This window comes from Mauremys reevesii, linkage group 15 (assembly GCF_016161935.1).
Source record: "Mauremys reevesii isolate NIE-2019 linkage group 15, ASM1616193v1, whole genome shotgun sequence".
NCBI classification, from domain to species: Eukaryota; Metazoa; Chordata; order Testudines; family Geoemydidae; genus Mauremys; species Mauremys reevesii.
This window is the reverse complement of record NC_052637.1, coordinates 8,318,978-8,338,937: the sequence shown is the minus strand read 5'-3', so window position 1 is coordinate 8,338,937 and position 19,960 is coordinate 8,318,978. Positions and strand designations below refer to the sequence as shown.

Here is a 19,960-nt window from a genome sequence, read left to right as displayed (position 1 = left end):
AATCTAATGTGTACTTAAAAATCTTGGAGTCTAAAAAGACTAAAAGGTTTTAATCATAATTTTAAAGGGTTTTATGTGTATTTTTTTATTCATGTTCTTTAATGGAAGAGTTTTCAGTTCAGCAATTTCTACACGGCAAATTTCACCTCCTCCTTCCTGAGAGATAGATCATGGGGTTCAGAATTGGGGTGACAACATTGTATATGTGGATGACTATAATGTTCCTTTCAGAAGAGACGCCAGGGGAGTTGGTACATAGCATGGAGACACCATCATGGGGTGGGAGGTTTAGGTAGAAAACATATTGGTCCTGATTTCCCATGATTGTCCAGGGGTAGGAAATTAAGTAGAGGTACAGCAGGAAGTTGGGGACAAAAAAACCCAGTGTGAAGCTCCTAGTGATGGTTTTGAGGAGGCTCAGGTTGAGGCGGGTGCTGCAGCAGACCAGGCTCAGGCATCAAGCAGACCAGGCTTGATGTCACAGAGGAAGTCATAGAAGCAGCTGAGGCACTAGAAACAGAGCCAGGAGGTCATGACTGTTGCATCAGCATGTTCAGGGATGAAGTGGCCCAGGTGGCTGCTATCAGCCACAGGCAGGCCTCTGGGTTCCTGACCAGCGTGTAGTGCAGCGGGTTAAAGAGGGCCATGTAGCAGTCACAGGCCATGACAACCGGCAGAAGGGCCTTCCTGCTGCCCAGGAAGTGGAAGAAATGGAACTGGGTGAGGCAGCTGGTAAAGGAGATGGCCTGGTGCCCCAACAGGAAGCCGGCCAGCATCTTGGGTATGGTGACTGTCTAATAGATGTTTTGCCCAGGAAAAAGGACATTGGGGTGGAAAGTTGGGGCTGAGCCACTGTCAGAAATTTTGTACAGATATAGACATTTCATAAGATCATCCCCAATTCTTAAGTGTACCAAGAGAGATACCACAAATAATCACACAAGGTTTATTACATGCACAGTTGGGGCATCCAAAAAATCTTAACTCTCCATTGTTGTGACAAGAAGAGGGGTGTGGGGAAAAGAAACAAATCAATGGAGCTTTAAAATTAGGTTCATTTAAGCTGGCTGCACAGACCTTAAAATACCTCGATCACAATGGTATGCATTAGTTGCCAGCTGTGAATACAAGCCAGAGTAAAGATTTCTATTGAAAGAAATTTCATTTATGACTAATAATGGGAGGAAACGAGAATTACATCTAATAAATCAATAAATATTCAAATGTGACCTATGTACCAAATTTCAGAGCGTTTTAACAATAAGAGAAGTTGGAAGAATCTGTGACAGGACAGAGTTAAGGTGGTTTGCAAGCTTGATCTGTGCATTCGTGGACCTTAACAGGGTTGGATTTCTTTTAAGTGAAATCTAAACCTTCAACTTCCAAGGTTTGTAGTGCTTGGTTTTGGAATCTATGCAATATCTCTGTAAAGTAGTTTAACTTCAATTAATCATATGTATTATAAACCTTTATACAAATTTTGTTTGAGAATAATATTTAAATTAATCTCCAAACATTTTCCCCCATAACAATTAGAGATGAAGAAATCCTGGGAGGACATTTTTCCATCTCCATGTTGGTCACTGCGAGAATGTCACCTATAGACTATTTTTCCAGGGGATATTGAAGATAGATCCCCTACATTATAATTCCTTTGGTCAACATCTCTCCTTTTCACTTCAAAACAAGAAGCAGTCACTTGATTTAGTTCCTTTCAGGGAAGAGTTTTCTAGTGATGAATTTCCTGGTGGCGTATTTCACCTCACTGTTCCGCAGGGTGCAGATGAGGGGATTCAGAGCTGGCGTGATGACACCGTACACTAGGGTGATGATCATCTCTTCTCCCTTGGAGCTTCCTGAAGAAGAACGCGTGTAGGCGAAGATCACTGTCCCATAGTACATTGCTATCACAATGAGGTGGGAGGTGCAAGTGGAGAAGGCCTTTCTCCTGCTGTCCCATGACCCGACCTTCAGGAAGAGGAAGGAGATGATGTAGAGGTAGGAGAGGAGCGTGATGATGAATGGACTCACACCTATAATCCCAGTGACGGTGTGGAGGAGGCTCAGATTGATGCAGGTGCTGCTGCAGGCCAGGCTCAGCAGGGGCTTGATGTCACAGAAGAAGTGGTGGATATGATTGGGGCCACAGAAGTGTAACTGGAAGGTCATGACCGTGTGCATCAGGGCGTGCAGGAAGCCAGTGGCCCAGGTGACTCCTGCCAGCAGCAGGCAGGCCTATGGGCTCATGACCAGAGTGTAGCGCAGTGGGTGGCAGATGGCCATGTAGCGGTCGTAGGCCATGACAGCCAGCAGCATGGCTTCACTGCTGCCCAGGAAATGGAAGAAATGGAGCTGTGCCAGGCAGCTGGTGAAGGAGATGGTCTGGTGCCCTGAGAGGAAACCGGCCAACATCTTGGGCACAGTGACTGTGGAGTAGAAGATGTCTAGGCTGGAGAGATTTCCCAGGAAGTAGTACATGGGGGTGTGAAGCCGGGGATCAGCCAATATCACAGCCACAATGACTCTATTCCCCAAAACGCTAGCCAGGCCCAGATCCAGGGGGCTTAAGTGATACAACAATTCCAATTCATATCAAACCCTATACACTTAATAGACATCTTTCCTAGCTACCAAGATCTATACGTCTTCTATGTAAGGACCAATTGCTTTGCAAATTTTATACAGCCCAATCACTTTGCAAATTGTCTAAGAAAGTTTCTGCCTACTTTCTTTTCTATTAAAATACCCACAATAGTTAGTTTAGTTTAGGGAAATTTATTTTTTGTAGTGACCCATCCATTCCCAGTCTTTATTCAGGCCTAATATGATAGAGTCAAATTTTCAAAGTAATTCGAGTCTGTTTTTAAAGACTTTTTGTTGAAGAAAAGTCACTAAGCAAAATAAAAAAAATTGGGGCTTCTGGTCTCTCGCAGGAGGCGTGGGTTCAAATCCCACTCCTGACGCAACCTCTTGATTCCACCTCAAGAGGTGGCCTGATTTCAATCGCCCTTGTAACATTGGAAGAGCGCTTGTTTAGGAGTTTTCTTAGAGTAGCGGCAAGAGAAGTTAGAGGGAATTGTAAATATCTTCAGAATCCATGCGCTCAAGGCACCTAGTTGGGTAAACTCCAGTTTATTCCCCACCAGAAAGTTGGCATTGCTTGGTGTTGGGCAGGTATGGATGTCAAACATACAGGTGGAGGAAGAAGGGAGCAGTACAGTAGACGCTGATAAATGGAAGGTAAGACTCTTAGTCTCAGGGTTTGGGCTTGAGCCCTAAACTGGGTGCTCTAGGTACTCTGGTTTGGCTGCTTCAGGAGGGCACAGAATTGACAACATAGGGAGCAGGGATAGGAGGCAGCTACAACCAAGAGCCCTGTCAGATTGTGTCAACATCCTATCAGGAGGTCTCAAAGCCTCTCTCTCAGTTTGTATCTCAGAAATTCTGTCAGCTCCAGGACCTTTCTCCATCGAAGAGCCGCTAGGTAGGCAGAAGAAGAAGTGGAGAGGATTGCGATGGAGGTAACTAAAGCAGAGAAGAATTGTTCCTCTTGGGATTTTTTGTGTTTCTCTTGTGATCCTGATGGAGGAACCGGAAGCATCATTTGATTTTTTTCAGGCTACTTTCTGTCCAACAGATTCAGTTGGTCCATTGTCCATTCCCCTCAGGGGTTAAGAGCTGGAACCCCTGTGCTCAGGGTCACAACCTTAGCCCAACCGAAGGCACTGAAACAAACTCAAATGATGCTGCAGCTTCCTCCCTCAGCATCACAAGACCAACACAAAGAAAACTCCCGAGGAACGGGGCTCTGAGCATTGCCAGGTTGTGAGTTCTGTGCCCTCAGGAAGCAGCCAAAATGCTCGAACCCCCACCCGCTTCTCTTGGACCACTGGGAACATGGTGTTTGCACAGGAGCCGCAAGCCCTTCTTTCCTCCCTTTGTCTACCCCAGCCCCTTCCCCCCAAATGGTTTCATTGCAGGCTGGAGGGACCTAAGGACCTGCAGGTTTCCGCACCCACCTCCTAAAGCAAACAGGCCTTCCCTTCTCTGACCTTCCTGGAGCCGCGCATCCTTGGAGGAGTTTTACCCCAGGGGGTTCTGATTCCCTGCGAAAAGATGTGTCTGGCGGCCGGCGGGGAACTGTCTTGTCTGCCCCAACTTTGGGCGCTGAGAAGCCTTTTCTGAGAAACAGCACCTCCTCCTGGTGGGAGAATCCTAAATTCCCGCCCAGGTTTCTCTGAGCAGCTGCTAGATGAAGCCCACTTCTCTGGTCTAGACACCAGCATCTAACTCGCCTTGGAACGGGCCCTGTTTGCTAGCTGGAGAGCGAAGGAACCAGGAAAGAAGGCAAATGTCAGGAAACGAATCTCAGCACGCAAAGAAACTTCCTTCACTCTTCTTTTGTACTGTCTGTGCCTTTGCGGCACCTTGAGGCCTAGCCCGACTAGCTCAGTCGGTAGAGCATGAGACTCTTAATCTCAGGGTCGTGGGTTCAAGCCCCACGTTGGGCATTTGATCTTGCACTCTTTGACGTTACTCTTTCCCTTAGAGTCGCAGGGCCCAAGGGAATCCACTCTTTGTCCTCTGAACCTGTCTTGGACCTTCAGTACATCATGAAGAGAAAACAAATTGACAATTCCATGGTCCTAAGAGAGTTGAGTCTCTTCTAGCCCAGGCAAGAGAGGGAAGAAATAACCTTTCAGAAGCTGGTTGCCCCTCACCCCACCCCCAGTAGTGATCTATAGCTTCTCTACTTCTTTCTAGATCTTCGCCAGCACTCAGTAGTTGAGATAACTGCTTCTTTCTCAAATCCTCCACCAGCCCTCTTCATTGGGATGGAGATTGCTTAAGGCTGATGATTCCAACCACATCTTATTCATCCCTCGTACATTTCTGTAAGCCCATGGACAGTAAAACGAGATAGCAATCAAACTGTTTAAAAAGAATAAAAAGACATGGCCTCAATGTATAACAATACTGGAAATTGTTTTAATATGTTTTCTGTTTCTTTTTCATATCAGTTGACTGTGCTAAAAATAGGAAGGGAACCGTAAGGAAACGAAGAGCTCAGAGCTTGTGTTAATCCGCCTTTGAAGATGAACGGATGGCCTCAGTTGGACAGCAAGTAGGTCTAGAAAGTCAAGCCCAACAACCCAAATGCAATCTCCCTGGTGGTTTAGTGGTTAGGATTTGGTGCTTTCATTGCCACGGCCTGGGTTCAATTCCCAGTCAGGAAGTTACTCTCTTCAACAAAAGTCTACCTTTCCTTCCTCACTTAGAGTTCAAGAGGAAGCAAGTCCTCACCTTTCCTTCTAAACGGGAAAATACAAGTTTTAAGATGGATTCCAGTATTGTGGTCTCTGTAAGGAAGGGAATTAAACTTTAATTTGTAAACTGATGAGGTGTCCAAATGGCCCGGATAAAGTCATTTTACAAGCACATTTCAGAAAGTTGCACAATAGAGCCTAGTAGCTGTCCTCAGTGAGCAGAGGGTGGGATGTCAAAGGAGTCTGATGGATCTGAATATTTTCCCTTTAATAGCCACTCATGATTTTTGTTGTTGTTTTGTTGTGTTGGTGCTTTAGTGCCTATGAGCCCCAGTCCTGGACCAGGACTCCATTGTGCAAGGTGTTATACAAACACAGAACAAAAGGACCTTCTCAGCCCCGAGGAGCTCAACTCCATGCCCTTCTGGAACTAGCCTAGGACCCAGTAGGATTGATTCCTTTCCTCCTGCTCTAACCCTGGATCACATTTCTCTCCCAGTGCCAGCAATAAAACTCACTGGAATTCCCTCAGACTGAGGACACTCAAATGTCCAGATCTTTCCTTGCATCCCAAATACTTCACTTGTGTTCTCCCTGCCCAGCAGGGGAACTCCAGAGCAGGCTGAGTTAGAGTGGCTATAATAAACATGTAACTGAACCGAACCACTCCAGGGATTTCTTAATGATTCCGCTTGTGGCAGACTCCTTAAATCTCCAATGAGTCAGGTCCCCTCATCCTGACAGGAAAGCAGAGGGAGATTTCAGAGACTCTTTCATCCTAGAGCCAGCCTTACCTCATGTATCAGCTATTATATAAGAGGAAGATTTCTGGGGCTGTCTCACTTTTGGAACCAGGTCCACTTTCCCAGCCTCTCAGCACAGCAATGATCAGCTCTGAGATGTGACTTCCCCGGGCCTTTCTTGCCCATTTGGAGGCAGCTGGCTATGACACCATGCACACGGCAGGTTATGCGAGGTATTGACTCTTGATTCCTAAACTGTGCAATGTTATATTAGGGATAGGCATTGTTATTGCTGGATAGGGGGATGCTCAGAGCCCATAGTGAGAAGGAAGGAGAGCTCTGGTTGGGGACATCACACTGAGCACTTGTACTGTTTTCTGTTTGAAAGGGTTATTACAGCTATTGGCGGGGCTGTCAGATAAAAAGAGTTTGGAGGATAATAGCCCACAGACCCATTCTTCTTCACCGGGGCCTAAACCCGCTCTCGGCAGCCCTGTCATTCTAGCTATGATCCTCTGAAACCTTACTGTGACTAGCTGTGTCCCCAGGTTCTCCCACAGCAGAGAATCTGTGGAGCTCAGATCTCCAGGGCAGGTTAGAGCTGGGAAACAGACCCCAGGCAAGTGCCCAGACTGATGGTGGAATTTGGCACCTAACTTTTCCAGGTTCCTTTAAGAATCCCAGCCTTGGGGCCCCCAAAACAGCCCAGATTCACACTAAGGGCTAGACTAAGAAAAAACACAGGTGCCTCACTGCTACTCTCAGAGTCTAAGTCCAACATTTCAGTGACACTGGCATTCACAACCCCCATCTGAGATTCACAGTGGACCAGAGGTGCCACATGGCTTTTTTTTGTGCCTATGTCCATCATTTTGCTGCCACTCATATTCACAAACCCTGCTTAGCTACCCCGTGGGCACCTAAACTCACTCAACACCCAGATTTCTGCTGCAAAAGTTCCCCAGGTACCTAAGTTTATGCCACTGGGCACCTCCAGGCAGATTGATGCCTCAGCCCCAGTTTGTCCCACAAAGCAGAGGAAGGTGGGTGGAGGAACGGCTCTCCTCCCGGCAGCTGAGCTCAGAGCTCACCTACTGGACAGGGGCCCATTCAAAATCAAGCCAGAGGAGGTGGTGTGGTGCAATGTGCTAGGGGAGAAAGGATTTGAACAGGGGTCTCCCACAGCCCACGTGAGTGCCCTAAGCTGTGGGCTAAACACTATAAGCTGGAGGTTGCTGCTGCCTCCCCCTCTGGCATGTCTTGCCAAAAAATGGTGTAGACACCTAGCTCCAGTGGAGGGACCCTGGCTATGGATCCTGTAGCCCAGAGTTAGGCTCCAGGCTCTGTGAGAAGGGTGTGGTAGAGCACCCGTCCCTTTCTGTGCCATCTCCCATCGAAAAATACAGGCAGCGAGCCCTTCAGCCTGCTGGCTTTTGTGAATCCCATTCTTAGACACCGACCTCTCCCCATTTGTCAGGGAGCCTGGGCACTGAACTCAGGCATTGTGAATCCCAGGGACTTTTTTAATTGTCTGACAGCCAAAGTCCCATTGTGAATCCAGCCCTAATGTCATCAAATTATTAAACGTGGATTGTTTGGTAAACTGTGCACAAGCAAATATACATTTTAACACAGGCAAAATGTAAATGTATACATAAAGTACGCAGGCTGCACTTAAAGGGTGGGGGAGTCTATCCTGGGAAGCAGGGACTCTGAAAAGGATTAGGGGGTCATGGTGTATAATGAGCAGAACATAAAAGCCTAATGTGACACTCTGGCCAAAACAAAAATGATCCTGGGATGGATAAACAGGGGAATCTAAAGCACTTATGCAACCACTGCTGGAATAGAGAGTCCAGTTTTGGTGCCGCAATTGAGGAAAGATGTTAAAAAATTTGGAGAGGGTTCAGAGAAGAGCCACTAGAATGATTAAAGGATTAGAAAACGTACCTCTTAGTGATAAACCCAACAAGCTCAGTCCATTCAATTTAAGAAAGAAAGGATAAGGGGTGACTTGATTACAGGCTACGTAAGTGTCTACACAGGGAACAAATATTTAATAATGGGCTCTTCAATGTAGCTGAAAAAGGTCTTCCATGATTAAGTGTCTAAAAGTTGAAGCTAGACAAATTCAGACTGAAAATAAGGTGTAAATTTTTAACTGTGAGAGTTATTAACCCTTGGCATCTTCTTGATCAGACCTGGCTCAAGCTCAGGGGAATTTCAGAGAGTCTTTGATGTTAGTGCCAGTCTTAGAGCATGGGTCTGATATTGTATAAGGGGAAGATTTCTGGGGCTTTCTCTTCTTTGGAATATGATTTCCTTCCCCTGTCTATTCAGCGAGCTATGATCAGCTTTGAAATGTGACTTCCCTTGGTCATCCTTAATCATTAAGAGGCAGCCGGATCTGATACCACCGGCACAGCAGATTGCATGAGGTAGTGACTGTTTTTGCAAATAATTGACAAAGTACAATTAGCCATAGGCTTTGTTACTGCACGGGGGGAAGAGGTGGGTGGGAGGCTTTTCAAATATAGGCTTGAATATTAGAGAAGTCTAAGTGATTTAGGAGTACATCAGCCCACTGAGCCTTCACTATCAAAACTATCTGACACCTTTGTAAGACTAACTCTGTCTGACAAGGCTTCTCCTTAGGCAACACCTCTATGCTGCTGTGATCTGAAAGCCATTTTCTCTGGGGCTGGCTGGAGCTTGGAAGTTAAAACCAGAAAAAGCCAAGGGTAGTGCCCATATCTGCTTATGAAACCTAAATGAAATTCCCTGCACCTAACTCTCTTATTCCACTTTGATGATCCTACACTGAGAAGTGATATGTGTTATGGAAGGTCCCAGAAGTTGTCCATGGTAGGGCAGAAATTGAACGCAACTCCCTAGAATCCACAGCCAGTGATTTACCCATACAGCCATGCTCCCCCTCTCCTCCCAGCACAGAGCATTGTCATTTAAGAATGAGATATTTATTTAGGGTTCGTTGATATTTTCAGCTCTTGGGATTTTCAAAAATACTAATATGAGTTGAGCATCCATAATACCATGGCAGCTTTGAATATTTCATTGTAGATGAATACCTGCAAATCTTTACATGTTCATAGTTTTTCAATGGAGATGTCTGAAGCTTAGCACTAGAATGTATGTGTACCAAAATACAGAAATGTGATTTTTTTCAGAAATCTTGAGCAAAAGCTATTCCTGCTAAAGCCAATCACACTTAATTCCTTCTCTTTATGTAGCCACTCTAAGGGGTCAAAGACCATTGTTTTGTTAAGGAAGGATAGAGGAATTCAGTACCTCTGATGGGGTAGAGAACCCCAAGCTAGCTGTCTCTCTCTTTCTTTCACCTAAAAACGCCTGCACTTTTGGGCCTCTGGGAGAGATCCTGACCACGGTAAGAGTCAGTCACCATCTTGCTGGAAGACAGTGTGTGAGAAAGGCAAACTTGAGCAAAGCTTTGAAGCAAAACTTGTTAAATAAATCTTTAGACTTTTACCTGCATGTTCGCACTTTTATTTGCTGGTAACCATTTCTAACTTTGTGTCTTATATTTGAATTCACTAAAAGTCTTGTCTTCTTTTTTTATAAATAGGTTTCATTTTGTAATCTAAACCAATCCAATGCTGTGTTTCAATTGAACTGTTTGGTAACTCCAGTTAAACTAGCAAAACTATTTTATATTGACTCTGTACAGAAGCAATGAACCTTTAATATCTGAACTGTGCAGAAGAGGGGCAGGACAGTGCAGAACACAGGTTTTTGGTAAAATTCAGGACTGGGAGAATGCTGGGGTTACCTGCAAGTAGTAATCAAAGCTGGTGGAAGCCAGGGTGTGACTGGTAGGTTGTTGACAGGCTGCTGAGGTCAGAGCTGCTGGTCCAACACTGCAGCTCTACACAGACACCAAGGGGGTGACACCTACAAGCTGGTAGGCTGGTTGTGAGAGTCCCAGGTTGGGAGCTACAACAGCAAAGCATTGTAAGGTACCCAGGGTTATGGAGCGGGCTGTGACACAAACCTCACTGGTCTGGATCGCACCCCAGAATGTGACAGACACCCCTGATGAGAAGCCCTGGTCTGTGAGTACATCCACTTTGCAAATATGCCTTCTTCCCAACCCTGAGCCTCTAGGCCACATGAGGAATCTGTGGCCCATGTGAGTTGTGCACTCTCAGGGCTTCAGGAAGATGAATGGAGACAGTTGTTAGCAGGGGGCATTTTGAGTGTGTAGGATGCTCCTGTTCACTCCCAAAGAACCCAAATTGGAGATGACCACTGGTGGAGCTCAGAAGTTCTGCTGAAGTAGGGGTACTCACCATTGGGGCTGAGAACACAGTCTGGAATTTGGTAAACAAAGAAAATTTCCATGCAAGTGTATCAGTTAACATGGAGTTAATATTCTTTTAATAACAGTAATGTACTGGGATTGCATCATAATTATTATCATCACTGTTCCTTCTTCAGGCATATTTTGAGGTTAATAAATGGAGAAGAAGAACTTCACCCCAGTGACAGAATTTGTCCTCTTGGGCCTCACTCAGAGACCTGAGCTGCAGCCATTCCTTTCTGTGACTTTCTTCATAGTCTACATAAACACTTGGCTGGTAAACGTCATCATCATCACCACTGTGATCTCTGACTACCAGCTCCACACCTCCATGTATATCCTGCTGGCCAACTTGGCTTTCCTAGATATCTGCGATTCATCAGTCAATACTCCAAAATTACTCTCAGATCTCCTCTCACAGCATAAAACCATCTCATTCAATGAGTGCATCCTTCAGATGTTTTTCCTCCACTTCTTTGCTGGCGCTATGGGGTTTTGCCTTGTGGGGATGGCGGTCGATCGGTACGTGGCCATCTATAAACCACTGCGGTACTTAACTATCATGAACCGGGATGTATGTGTGAGGATAGTGGCACTGGCATGGCTGGTTGGATTGGCTCACTCTGCTGTTCAGACAGGACTGCTCCTCCAGTTACCGTTCTGTGGTCCAAACATCCTGGACAATTTTTACTGTGATGTCCCACAAGTCATCAAACTGGCCTGCACCAACACTCACTTGGCTGAAATGCAGATGAACTTAAACAGTGGGTTAGCGATCATAATAATATTCATCATTCTGCTTATTTCTTACGCTGTCATCTTAATCAAGATCAGGACACATGTCACGGAAGGGAAGCACAAGGCTCTGTCCACCTGTGGAACCCAGATCACTGTGATGTGTTTTCAATTCATACCCAGCATCTTCATCTATGCTTGGCCCATCAAGCAGTTCGCCCTGCATAAGGTGGTCTCAGTCATTTACTCTACAATCACCCCAATGCTGAACCCGATGGTCTACACCCTGAGAAATGCTGAGATGAAGAACGCCATCAGGAGACTATTGAACAGAATGCTGTTCTCACGGCAGGAAAGACAGACATAGTTTATCTCTCAATGTCCATTGGTGTTAAAAACCTGATCTCAGTCATATATCAGAGATCAGACATATGTGGCACGTGAAATGTGTGTGTGGTCAAATAAGATCAAATCCTGCACACTCATGAGAATCTCAGTTCACAAATGCATAATAGATGGAGAGCCAGAAACTCCATGTAAGGAAGAAAAGCAGTCAGTGGAAATAAGACGTAGCTCCATATTGGTAAATAGTCCAGATCCCCAGCTGGAGGAAATGGGTGCATCTCATTAAATGGCTTCCACCGGCTAGGGCTTTAACACTGAGAACTGTTGGTCAAAATTATTCTAAGAATGATTTCAACTAATGAAGAATCCATGAAAATAAATATCTTCTAAAAAAAATCTGTTGAATAAATTTTGTATCATAACTAATGCACTGATTGTGATGAAGAAATTACTATCAAATGTTCCAATAATGAATAAGGTCATTTTTGACTTTATGGCTAATTCTGTTATCCCTTATATATATATACAGCACTTATCTGCATTTATCATGTGAAGTCTCATCAAAATCTTTTAATAATCTTCACAACTTACTTAAAAAAAATACGTGGTTTTAGTTCTCTACATGCTATTTCTATTTCTAACCCTAACTTCACAGGTTAAACTGAAGTTTTCTTTGCTTCCTTTTTCTGCTAATCCTGATACAGAATGGGAGTAGAATGGGAAACATTTTTGATGGATTTTTTTAATAATTCTCCTTTTCATTCATAATATACACATTTTGATTTTTCCACATTTACTCCGTTTCTAAGAAAGAAAGAAAGAAGTTGGGCCATTCATCCCAATATAAATTGAAGATCAGACAGAGAAAATCTTAGTAACACTGAATTCCTCCAAAGTTCTATCCCTAATGGGAATGCATCACACTGTAACCATTAAAAGTTCCACTCTTGTAATTAATCCCATGGGACAAAGTGCTAAGAACATGCAAATGGGTTCAGAATTTTTTTCTCATCTTAGGTTTAAACTCACAGGCCAAGAATATGGATTTAAAACTGTGTAATGGTGCAGATGCCCAGCTGATATAAAAGGGCCAGATCCTCAGTTGGTGAAAATAGGCCTAGATACTATGAAGACAGTGGAACTCTATCAATATACATCAGCAGAGGACCTGGTCCTTAGCTTTTAGTGTTTGCTTTTGGGTTCCACTTAATGACCTACTTCAACCAGCCAAGGCAGCCTGAGCTGTGGGTTCTTCTGATGGCTGAATCCCTAGAATGGTTAATGTGATGTGTGAGGGTGTGGGGGGAATCCCTGCTCATCCAGAAGAGATTATGTGGAAGTAATTGAGGAACAGGCTTTTTCAGGACAGATATGTTTCTGGCACCACTAGGCTCTTAGCTATTCCAGGTCACATGTTGGTACTATAAGTATATTTTTTATTCTGCAAACACCTTGGGAAACGCTTTGTGCCTCAGCCCTGCCTTGTTTTTAGCCAAGGGTCCTTCCAGGGATGCTGCCATTGCGTGCGATTTGGGCAGCTGCTGTTCTCCCTCTGTGGGTTTAGGGTCAGCTAGGACAGGTTGTCTGGCTGGTTTGCTCCGAGGTGAGATCAGAGCTGGGCTCACAGCTCTGGAGACCAGATTCAGCTATTTAGCCCCAGAACAGGGACATCCTGGCCTGTGACCATGTCTGAAGCCTGCACAAGCTGGGATCATCTCTAGAACTGGGAGGGGCTTTCAGTCCCTGATCCCACTTAGTCCATCACCTCTCAGCCAAGCCTGCCCTAGGAGGGGAGCAGGGAGCACCCATCTGTGGAATAGATCCTGGTCTGCTAGGAACTGCAGAGACCCAGCAACTCCAGTGAAAGGGCATGGAAATGGCTGTGGGCTAATACAGCGATGGAGGCATGAGAGACAGACAGATAAATTGTAACCCTTCTGCCAGGCAGAGTTGATAGCAACAAGGTTTGGGTTCAGTACATAGAGGTTCCCTTTCAACAATACAATGCAAAACTGGCTCGAGCCCCCACCCAGTGATCTGGGAAAATTACACACACACCCCTGGGTGCCTCAAAGAGGCAATACTTCCCCTCTCACAAGCACAGAGTCTAGGTGTAGCAAAAAATCTTTAATAACAGGAGGTAAACAACTCAGCATCAAATTGGGAAAACACCACAACTAGGGTTCATAAACACAAGGCATAAACCAGAAGACCCATCCTCAAGTAGGTTGGGCCGTGTCCTTTCCCTTTGGGTTCTTGAGTCCAGCAATACAACAGTTACCCCACTCATAGTTGCTGTCCTTGGTCAGTGAAGCCCCAGAGTTGAGAAGTTCATCTGCAGAGTTTACCTTCCAGCCTGGGTGGAAGGGAGGGAGGTACAGAGGCACCTTACACCAGGGGTCTCAAACTCAATTTACCTTAGGGCCAGCACCAGTCCTCAAATCCTCTCAGTGGGCCAATAATGTCACTGAAGATTGTGTTCACATCACCTCCTAGCCCATTTCCCACCCTTTTCCCTCTCTCCCTTGGCTTCATGCCGCCCCAGCTGCCTCTGCCTGGTGACTAGTGATGCTGCCTCCATGGCTGACTCTGCTCAGCAACTAGTGATGGTATCTCTGTCCCTGTCCCACAGTTAATGGGAGCTGCGGGGAGCGCCTTGTAGCAGACAGCTGGCAGCATGGCTGCATGGGTCTCTCCTCTGCAGCTCTGCCAGTAACAGCAGGGATAGGGAACCACTTGCAGGGAGTGGAACTGCCCGAGGTCAATGACAGGTTACTGAGTGCAACCCCTGGAGGATCCCAGGAGCAGCAAGAAGGAGCAACGTTCAGGGGAGGGGCATGTGAATCTTTCCTGTGCACTCCCCTCCCGCCCCCACCCTCCCCTCACCCAGCAGCCATGAGGGCCAGATGAAAGAACTTTTTTAAAAGTTTCCATGGGCTGCAGTGGGGAGGTTCTCGGGCCACAGATGTCCCGTGGGCCAGGACTTTGAGACCTCTGCCTTACACGCTTCACTGCTCAGGCCCTCAACAGCTGATTGCCATGCCTATCTGTGGGGTTCTGCTCCAGTCTTCACCCCTAGGTGCCCAGCTGCCCACACCTCTCCACCAGCTGCCCAGGCCTATCCACCAGCCACCACATCTCTCCATTAGCCATTCACCAATATGTCTGCATCCCTCTCCCCAACTCTTAACACAGCTCTCAGAGATTTCAGCTGTTAGTAGGGGAGCCTCACTGCTGGTGCATGTGGATAGTCTTCTTGTACCAGTACCACTAGCCCAAAGTAGGTCTAATGCCAAGACCTAGGCATCAATAACTTCTGCAGCATGTAACAAGACTCTTAATTGAGTTTAAATTAACTCTATTATTACATAGCAGAATGATCAAATTGGTGTTTAAAACCTTCACCGCCAGATACAAATACCTGTCTCCACCCTCTCACAAGTCCCTGGGCTTTGGAACCCATGTCCCTTACCTGGTGAATGCTACTCAGTTGAGGGTGAGTCCCTCAGTCATAAAATGCTAAGTACAGTTCTACTGTCCTTGATGCACATAACTGCTATAGCAACTCTTTATTACTCCTGCCCCAATAACAAAGACAAAGTGGCCATTTGTGCAAGCAGTCCCATCATGCTAGGCAGGATGGGTGTGCCCATGCAAACGAGATCAGCCCCTGAAGTCCTTTCCCACAGCTCACCGCCAGATGTCAGGAGAGAGCTCATTCTCATTCTGCTTACAAAATAATGACAAAATAGTCAGAATCCTGCTTCAGAGGGAATGAACAGAATAAGGCAATTATCAAATGATCCTTCCCCTGTTGTCCAATCCCAGCTTCTAGCAATCAGAGGTTTAGGAACATCCAAAGCATGGGGTTGTGTCCCTGACCATCTTGGCTAATAGCCATTGATGGACCTATCCTCCATGAACTTATCTAATTCTTTTTTAACCTAGTTATACTTTTGGCCTTCACAAAATCCCCTGGCAATGAGTTCAACAAGTTGACTGTGCATTGTGGGAACAATTATTTTGTTTGTTCTGAATCTGCTGCCTATTAATTTCATTGGGTGATCCCTGGTCCTTTTGTTATATGAAGGGGTATATAACATCCCTGTTCACTCTCTCCACAACTTTCATGATTTTATAAACGTTTATCATATCCTGCTTTAGTCATCTCTTTTCTAAGTTGAACAATAACAGTCTTTTTATTAATCCTCATATGGAAGCTGTTCCATACCCCTAATCATTTTTGTTGCTCTTTTCTGTACTTTTTCCAATTCTAATATATCTTTTTTTGAGATGGGGCAACCAGAACAGTACACATTTTTCAAGGTGTGCACGTACCATGGATTTATATAGTGGCATTATGATATTTTTTGTTTTATTATCTATCACTTTCCTAATGGTTCCTAACATTCTACTAGTTTTTTTCACTGCTACTGCACATTCAACAGATGTTTTCAGAGAACTATCCACGATGACACCAAGATCTCTTTCCTGAGTAGTAATAGATAATTTAGACCCCATCATTTTGTATGTATAGTTGAGATTATGTTTTCCAGTGTGCATTACTATGCATTTATCAAAATTGAAACCCATCTGCCATTTTGTTGCCCATTCATCCAGTTTTGTGAGATTCCTTTTTGATTCTTCACTGTCAGCTTTGGACTCAACAGTCCTGAGTCATTTTGTATTGTCTGCAAATTTTGCCACCTCACTGTTCGCTCCAAGATCATTTATTAATATGTTGAACAGCACAGGTCTCAGTACAGATCCTTGGGAAATGCAGCTATTTACCTCTCTCCATTGTGAAAGCTGACTATTTATTCCTACCTTTTCTTCCCTATCTTTTAACAAGATACTAATCCACGAGAGAACATTCCCTCTTATCCCATGACTGCTTACTTTACTTAAGAGCTGTTAGTGTGGGACTTTGTCAAAAGCTTTCTGAAAGTCCAAATGCCCTATATCAACTGGATCACCCTTGTCCACATGCTTGTTGACTCCCTGAAAGAATTCTGATAGATTGGTGAGGCGTGATTTCCCTTTACAAAAGCCATACTGACTCCTCCCCAACATATCTTGTTTATCTATGTGTCTGATAATTCTGTTCTTTAAAATAGCTTCAGCCAATCTGCATGGTATTGAGCTTAGGCTCATCAGACTGTAATTGTCAGGATTGCCTCTAGAGCCCATTTTAAAAATCAGCATTACATTAGCTACCCTGCAGTCATTTGTCCAGTTGCTAATTTAAGTGATGGGTCACATACCAGAGTTAGTTGTTCTGCAATTTCATATTTGAGTTCTTTCAGAACTCTTGGGTGAATACTAGTTGGTCCTGAAGACTTTATCAATTTGTTTCAAAACCTCCCCTACCGGCGCCTCAATCTGGGACAGTTCCTCACCTAAAAAAATAAAAGATTTGTCACCTAAAAAAATAAAAGTCTCATGTGTGGGAATCTCCCTCCCATCCTCTGCAAAGAAGACTGATGCAAAGAATTTATTTAGCTTCTCTGCAACAGCCTTGCCTTCCCTGAGTGCTCCTTTAGCATCTTGACTATCTAGCGACACCACTAGTTGTTTGGCAAGCTTCTTGCTTCTGAAGTACTTAAGAAAAATTGCTCTTAGTTTTTGTGTTTTGTTAGTTGCTTTTCATATTCTTTTCTGGCCTGCCTAATTATTCTTTTACGCTTGTCTTGCCACAAATCAATGTGTAAATAGGTAGCTGGCCGTTTACGTGGTGTTGGGATGGAACCGTTACAGACAAGCTGCCATGTAGGAGGATGGGTGAATCAATGTTGTATTTCTCCAGAAAGCGGGAATCAATATTTTAGCGTTATCAATAGTATTAGCCATGTTAGTATTTAAATTTCATGCCCAAATTTAGAACCTGCTGTTTGTCATAATTGGGTACCATATTGGCTAGAATTGTTGGATTTGGGTTGTACTTTGTTCCAGCCTTCGTACTGAATCTTATCAAGCCACATCTTGGGCCAGATCCTCAGATGGTGTAAACTGACCCAGCTCCCTTAACTTTAAAGGAGATAATCAAATATTCGCTGATGTGATAATGCATTTCATTAGTGCTCTGACTGACAGGGGTGAGGAGCACTCCCAAATCCTAGTCAGTGGAAGTGATGAGAGCTGTGCACCCTTGACATTCCCATCATGAGATATTATGGAGAGAGAATTAGGTCATTTTCTCTCTCAATCTAACATTGACCATTGCCTTTCCCCTGCCATCCATTGTAGGACATAACTGTCTTGTTTTGCAGATCGATATCTGTCGAGGGCTTACTACATAAAGTTTCCCTTTGCTAAACCCTTTGCTAAACCTGTATTACTTGCCTCCCTGCCACATTCTTCTTAAAGGGATTCAGCTAGAAGCCCAGAGTGAGCACAGCCTAGGTGACGCTCTGGCCGAGTTCTAAGGCAGCTGGACAGTGGCATCCCATAGACAAAGGAAGGGTGTCAGAAAAGGAGTCTGAGCTGGAGAGTGTTTCCTATAGCCCCAGAGCTAGAAACAAAGATGACACTCTACCCAGATGCAGTTATGTTTGAAGTTCATGGCTCCCATTGATTGGGCTCCCTTGCAAGAGACAGGTGACAGTCCTGTTGGATAATGGGCCAGGTTGTAACACTTTGCTTATCTGGCTTTTGTTTTATTTTATCAGTTTTCCAATTTGGTTTTAGTTCTTTTTTCTGTTTTGGGGAGAGGAGGGAAATGTTTATTGCGTGGGGAGGCGGCAATATTCTGTCTTGTGTTTGGGAAGCCAACGTGCCATCACTTTGATGTTGTTTACTGAGTGAGCTTAAGGTTTGCTTTCCACGTTGATCATGGGGTGGAAAGGTGTTGCTGTAGCTCTCTGGATAGCTGAGTTCCTGTTGAAAGGATTATTTTGATGATGCTGGAATTGTATTGTATTAGTAATGACATGTTAGGGGACCTCGAGCCTTGGACAGGCGTCTTCATCATTTTAAACCTAATACAGCCACACTCTCATGTATTCATTTAGATGGAATAAATGGGCTAAAGGTGTTGACATAATCCAGTCACTGTCCAACATTAAACAGTGTTAAAGAAGGTCTGGAACTTGGTGTACAGAGACCTCAACTTGCTTCACACAATAGCAAACACACCATTAAAAATTTGCTATTAAGCTATGTCCTCAGCTGATGCAAAGCAATGTAGTTGAAGTCAATGGAGCTAGGTTGATTTACAAGAACCAAGGAGACAGCTCATTGACTTCATCAGCTCCCATAAACTTCAGACTGTACACCATAACCTGAACTGCACCTTCTCAACCTCCCTTTCTTCACACACCCTGTCACTGGGTGAGCTGGACCTTTATGAAGGAATGGATCCAACCCATCTGTGCCTTATTAACAGCTTCTCAATAGGGCCTGATAGAGAGCAGCTGGTCTTTCTAAAGAGCCAGAGAGGAAGAGGAAATAGGGGAGGAAGCTGTGGCAGAGGCTGCAGAGCTCAGGAGGCACCTACAGGAGACAGACCTTTGACTGAGGGGAGAGCAGAAGCAGACCCTGGGAAGGGATGAAAAGCTGTTCCCAACTTGGAAACTTGAAGATAGACAGAGAGACCTCAGGGAGGAGGGGCTGGGTCCAGCTTGAGCCCAGGCTGGAAGACTCTTTTGTACTTACTTTCAATTTTATGTTAATAAGCCAGACCCTAAGAAGGGACACATGCTCCTTTGTGGAGTAATTGAGGAGCTCCAAGGAAGGAAATGAAGGCCAGGCACTGAGGAGTCACCCCAAGTCATGAAGTGGCATTCCAGGGGTGGCCACTCTATTTACACGTCCCTTTACCAAACTACCCTTTCCTCTCCTATCCACATAATTTGTGGATATTGATGTAGTAGAGTTGTATGCAGAGAGGGGTCAGTTTGATCCATGGTGGAGACAGAAGACTGGCATTCCCAGAGGAGCAGAGTTAAGGTTGCTAGAGGAAATCTGCCTTTAGTTTTTCCATTAACTTCTTTCAAGAGCTGTTTGGGATTTTTCACATCAGAGATTTTTCCCTTGAAAAATGTGATTTCATCAAAATTTGCATTTCTTGCTGGACAGCTGGGAGCTGGGCAGCAGGGAAGCCAGACAGCATGGGCATCTGGGCATCCGAAGAATTGGGCAGCAGTCAAGCTGAAGTCAACCCAGAGCCTGCCTGATTTCCACTAAAAGTTTCAATGGATTCAACACATTCCAATGAAAACTTCCGATTCTGTCAAAACAGCATGTTCCAGTGGAAAATTGTTCAATAGGATAATTTTTTACCAGCTCTAATCATTATATTTTAACATATTTATCTCACTGACAGGGGTGATGTGCAAGTTATTAGCAAGGCCACTCAGGAGAAGAAATGGGACTCCGATTCAGAGATCGTGCACTTCTCTGCTCAGCCCATTCTATGAGTAAGACTTTGGGTGCAATGTTGCATACCAACCTATAGTGCCCAGTTCCTTACCAGCAAGGATCAATGGGAAATTTGGGTAAACAAGAAAAGCAGGGTTAGGACTCCAGGACTT

At 44.8% G+C, this 19,960-nt stretch overlaps 1 protein-coding gene, 2 non-coding genes and 1 pseudogene across 8 annotated transcripts; 3 read left to right on the top strand and 1 right to left on the bottom strand.

Moving 5' to 3' along the window:
• Window positions 1–563: 563 nt before the first annotated feature.
• LOC120383503 (olfactory receptor 4D1-like) lies at window positions 564–11,783 on the top strand. 6 transcript variants are annotated; one of them, XM_039501674.1, is made up of 4 exons: window positions 564–720; window positions 1,249–1,387; window positions 5,022–5,125; window positions 10,487–11,782. In XM_039501674.1, exon 4 carries the CDS (start codon window positions 10,507–10,509, stop codon window positions 11,449–11,451), a length of 945 nt encoding a protein of 314 aa, XP_039357608.1. In that variant the 5' UTR covers window positions 564–720; window positions 1,249–1,387; window positions 5,022–5,125; window positions 10,487–10,506; the 3' UTR covers window positions 11,452–11,782. The 6 variants fall into 6 exon arrangements, with proteins under 6 accessions (XP_039357608.1, XP_039357606.1, XP_039357607.1 ...); XM_039501672.1 differs by having other exon boundaries at window positions 564–781; XM_039501673.1 differs by lacking the exons at window positions 1,249–1,387; window positions 5,022–5,125 and adding an exon at window positions 1,777–1,998 and having other exon boundaries at window positions 564–781; window positions 10,487–11,783.
• LOC120383533 lies at window positions 1,705–6,066 on the bottom strand (annotated as a pseudogene).
• Window positions 4,439–4,511, top strand: TRNAK-CUU. Its single transcript has one exon. It is a non-coding gene; the product is annotated as a tRNA-Lys (tRNA).
• TRNAE-UUC lies at window positions 5,166–5,237 on the top strand. The gene has a single exon. It is a non-coding gene; the product is annotated as a tRNA-Glu (tRNA).
• Window positions 11,784–19,960: the final 8,177 nt, after the last annotated feature.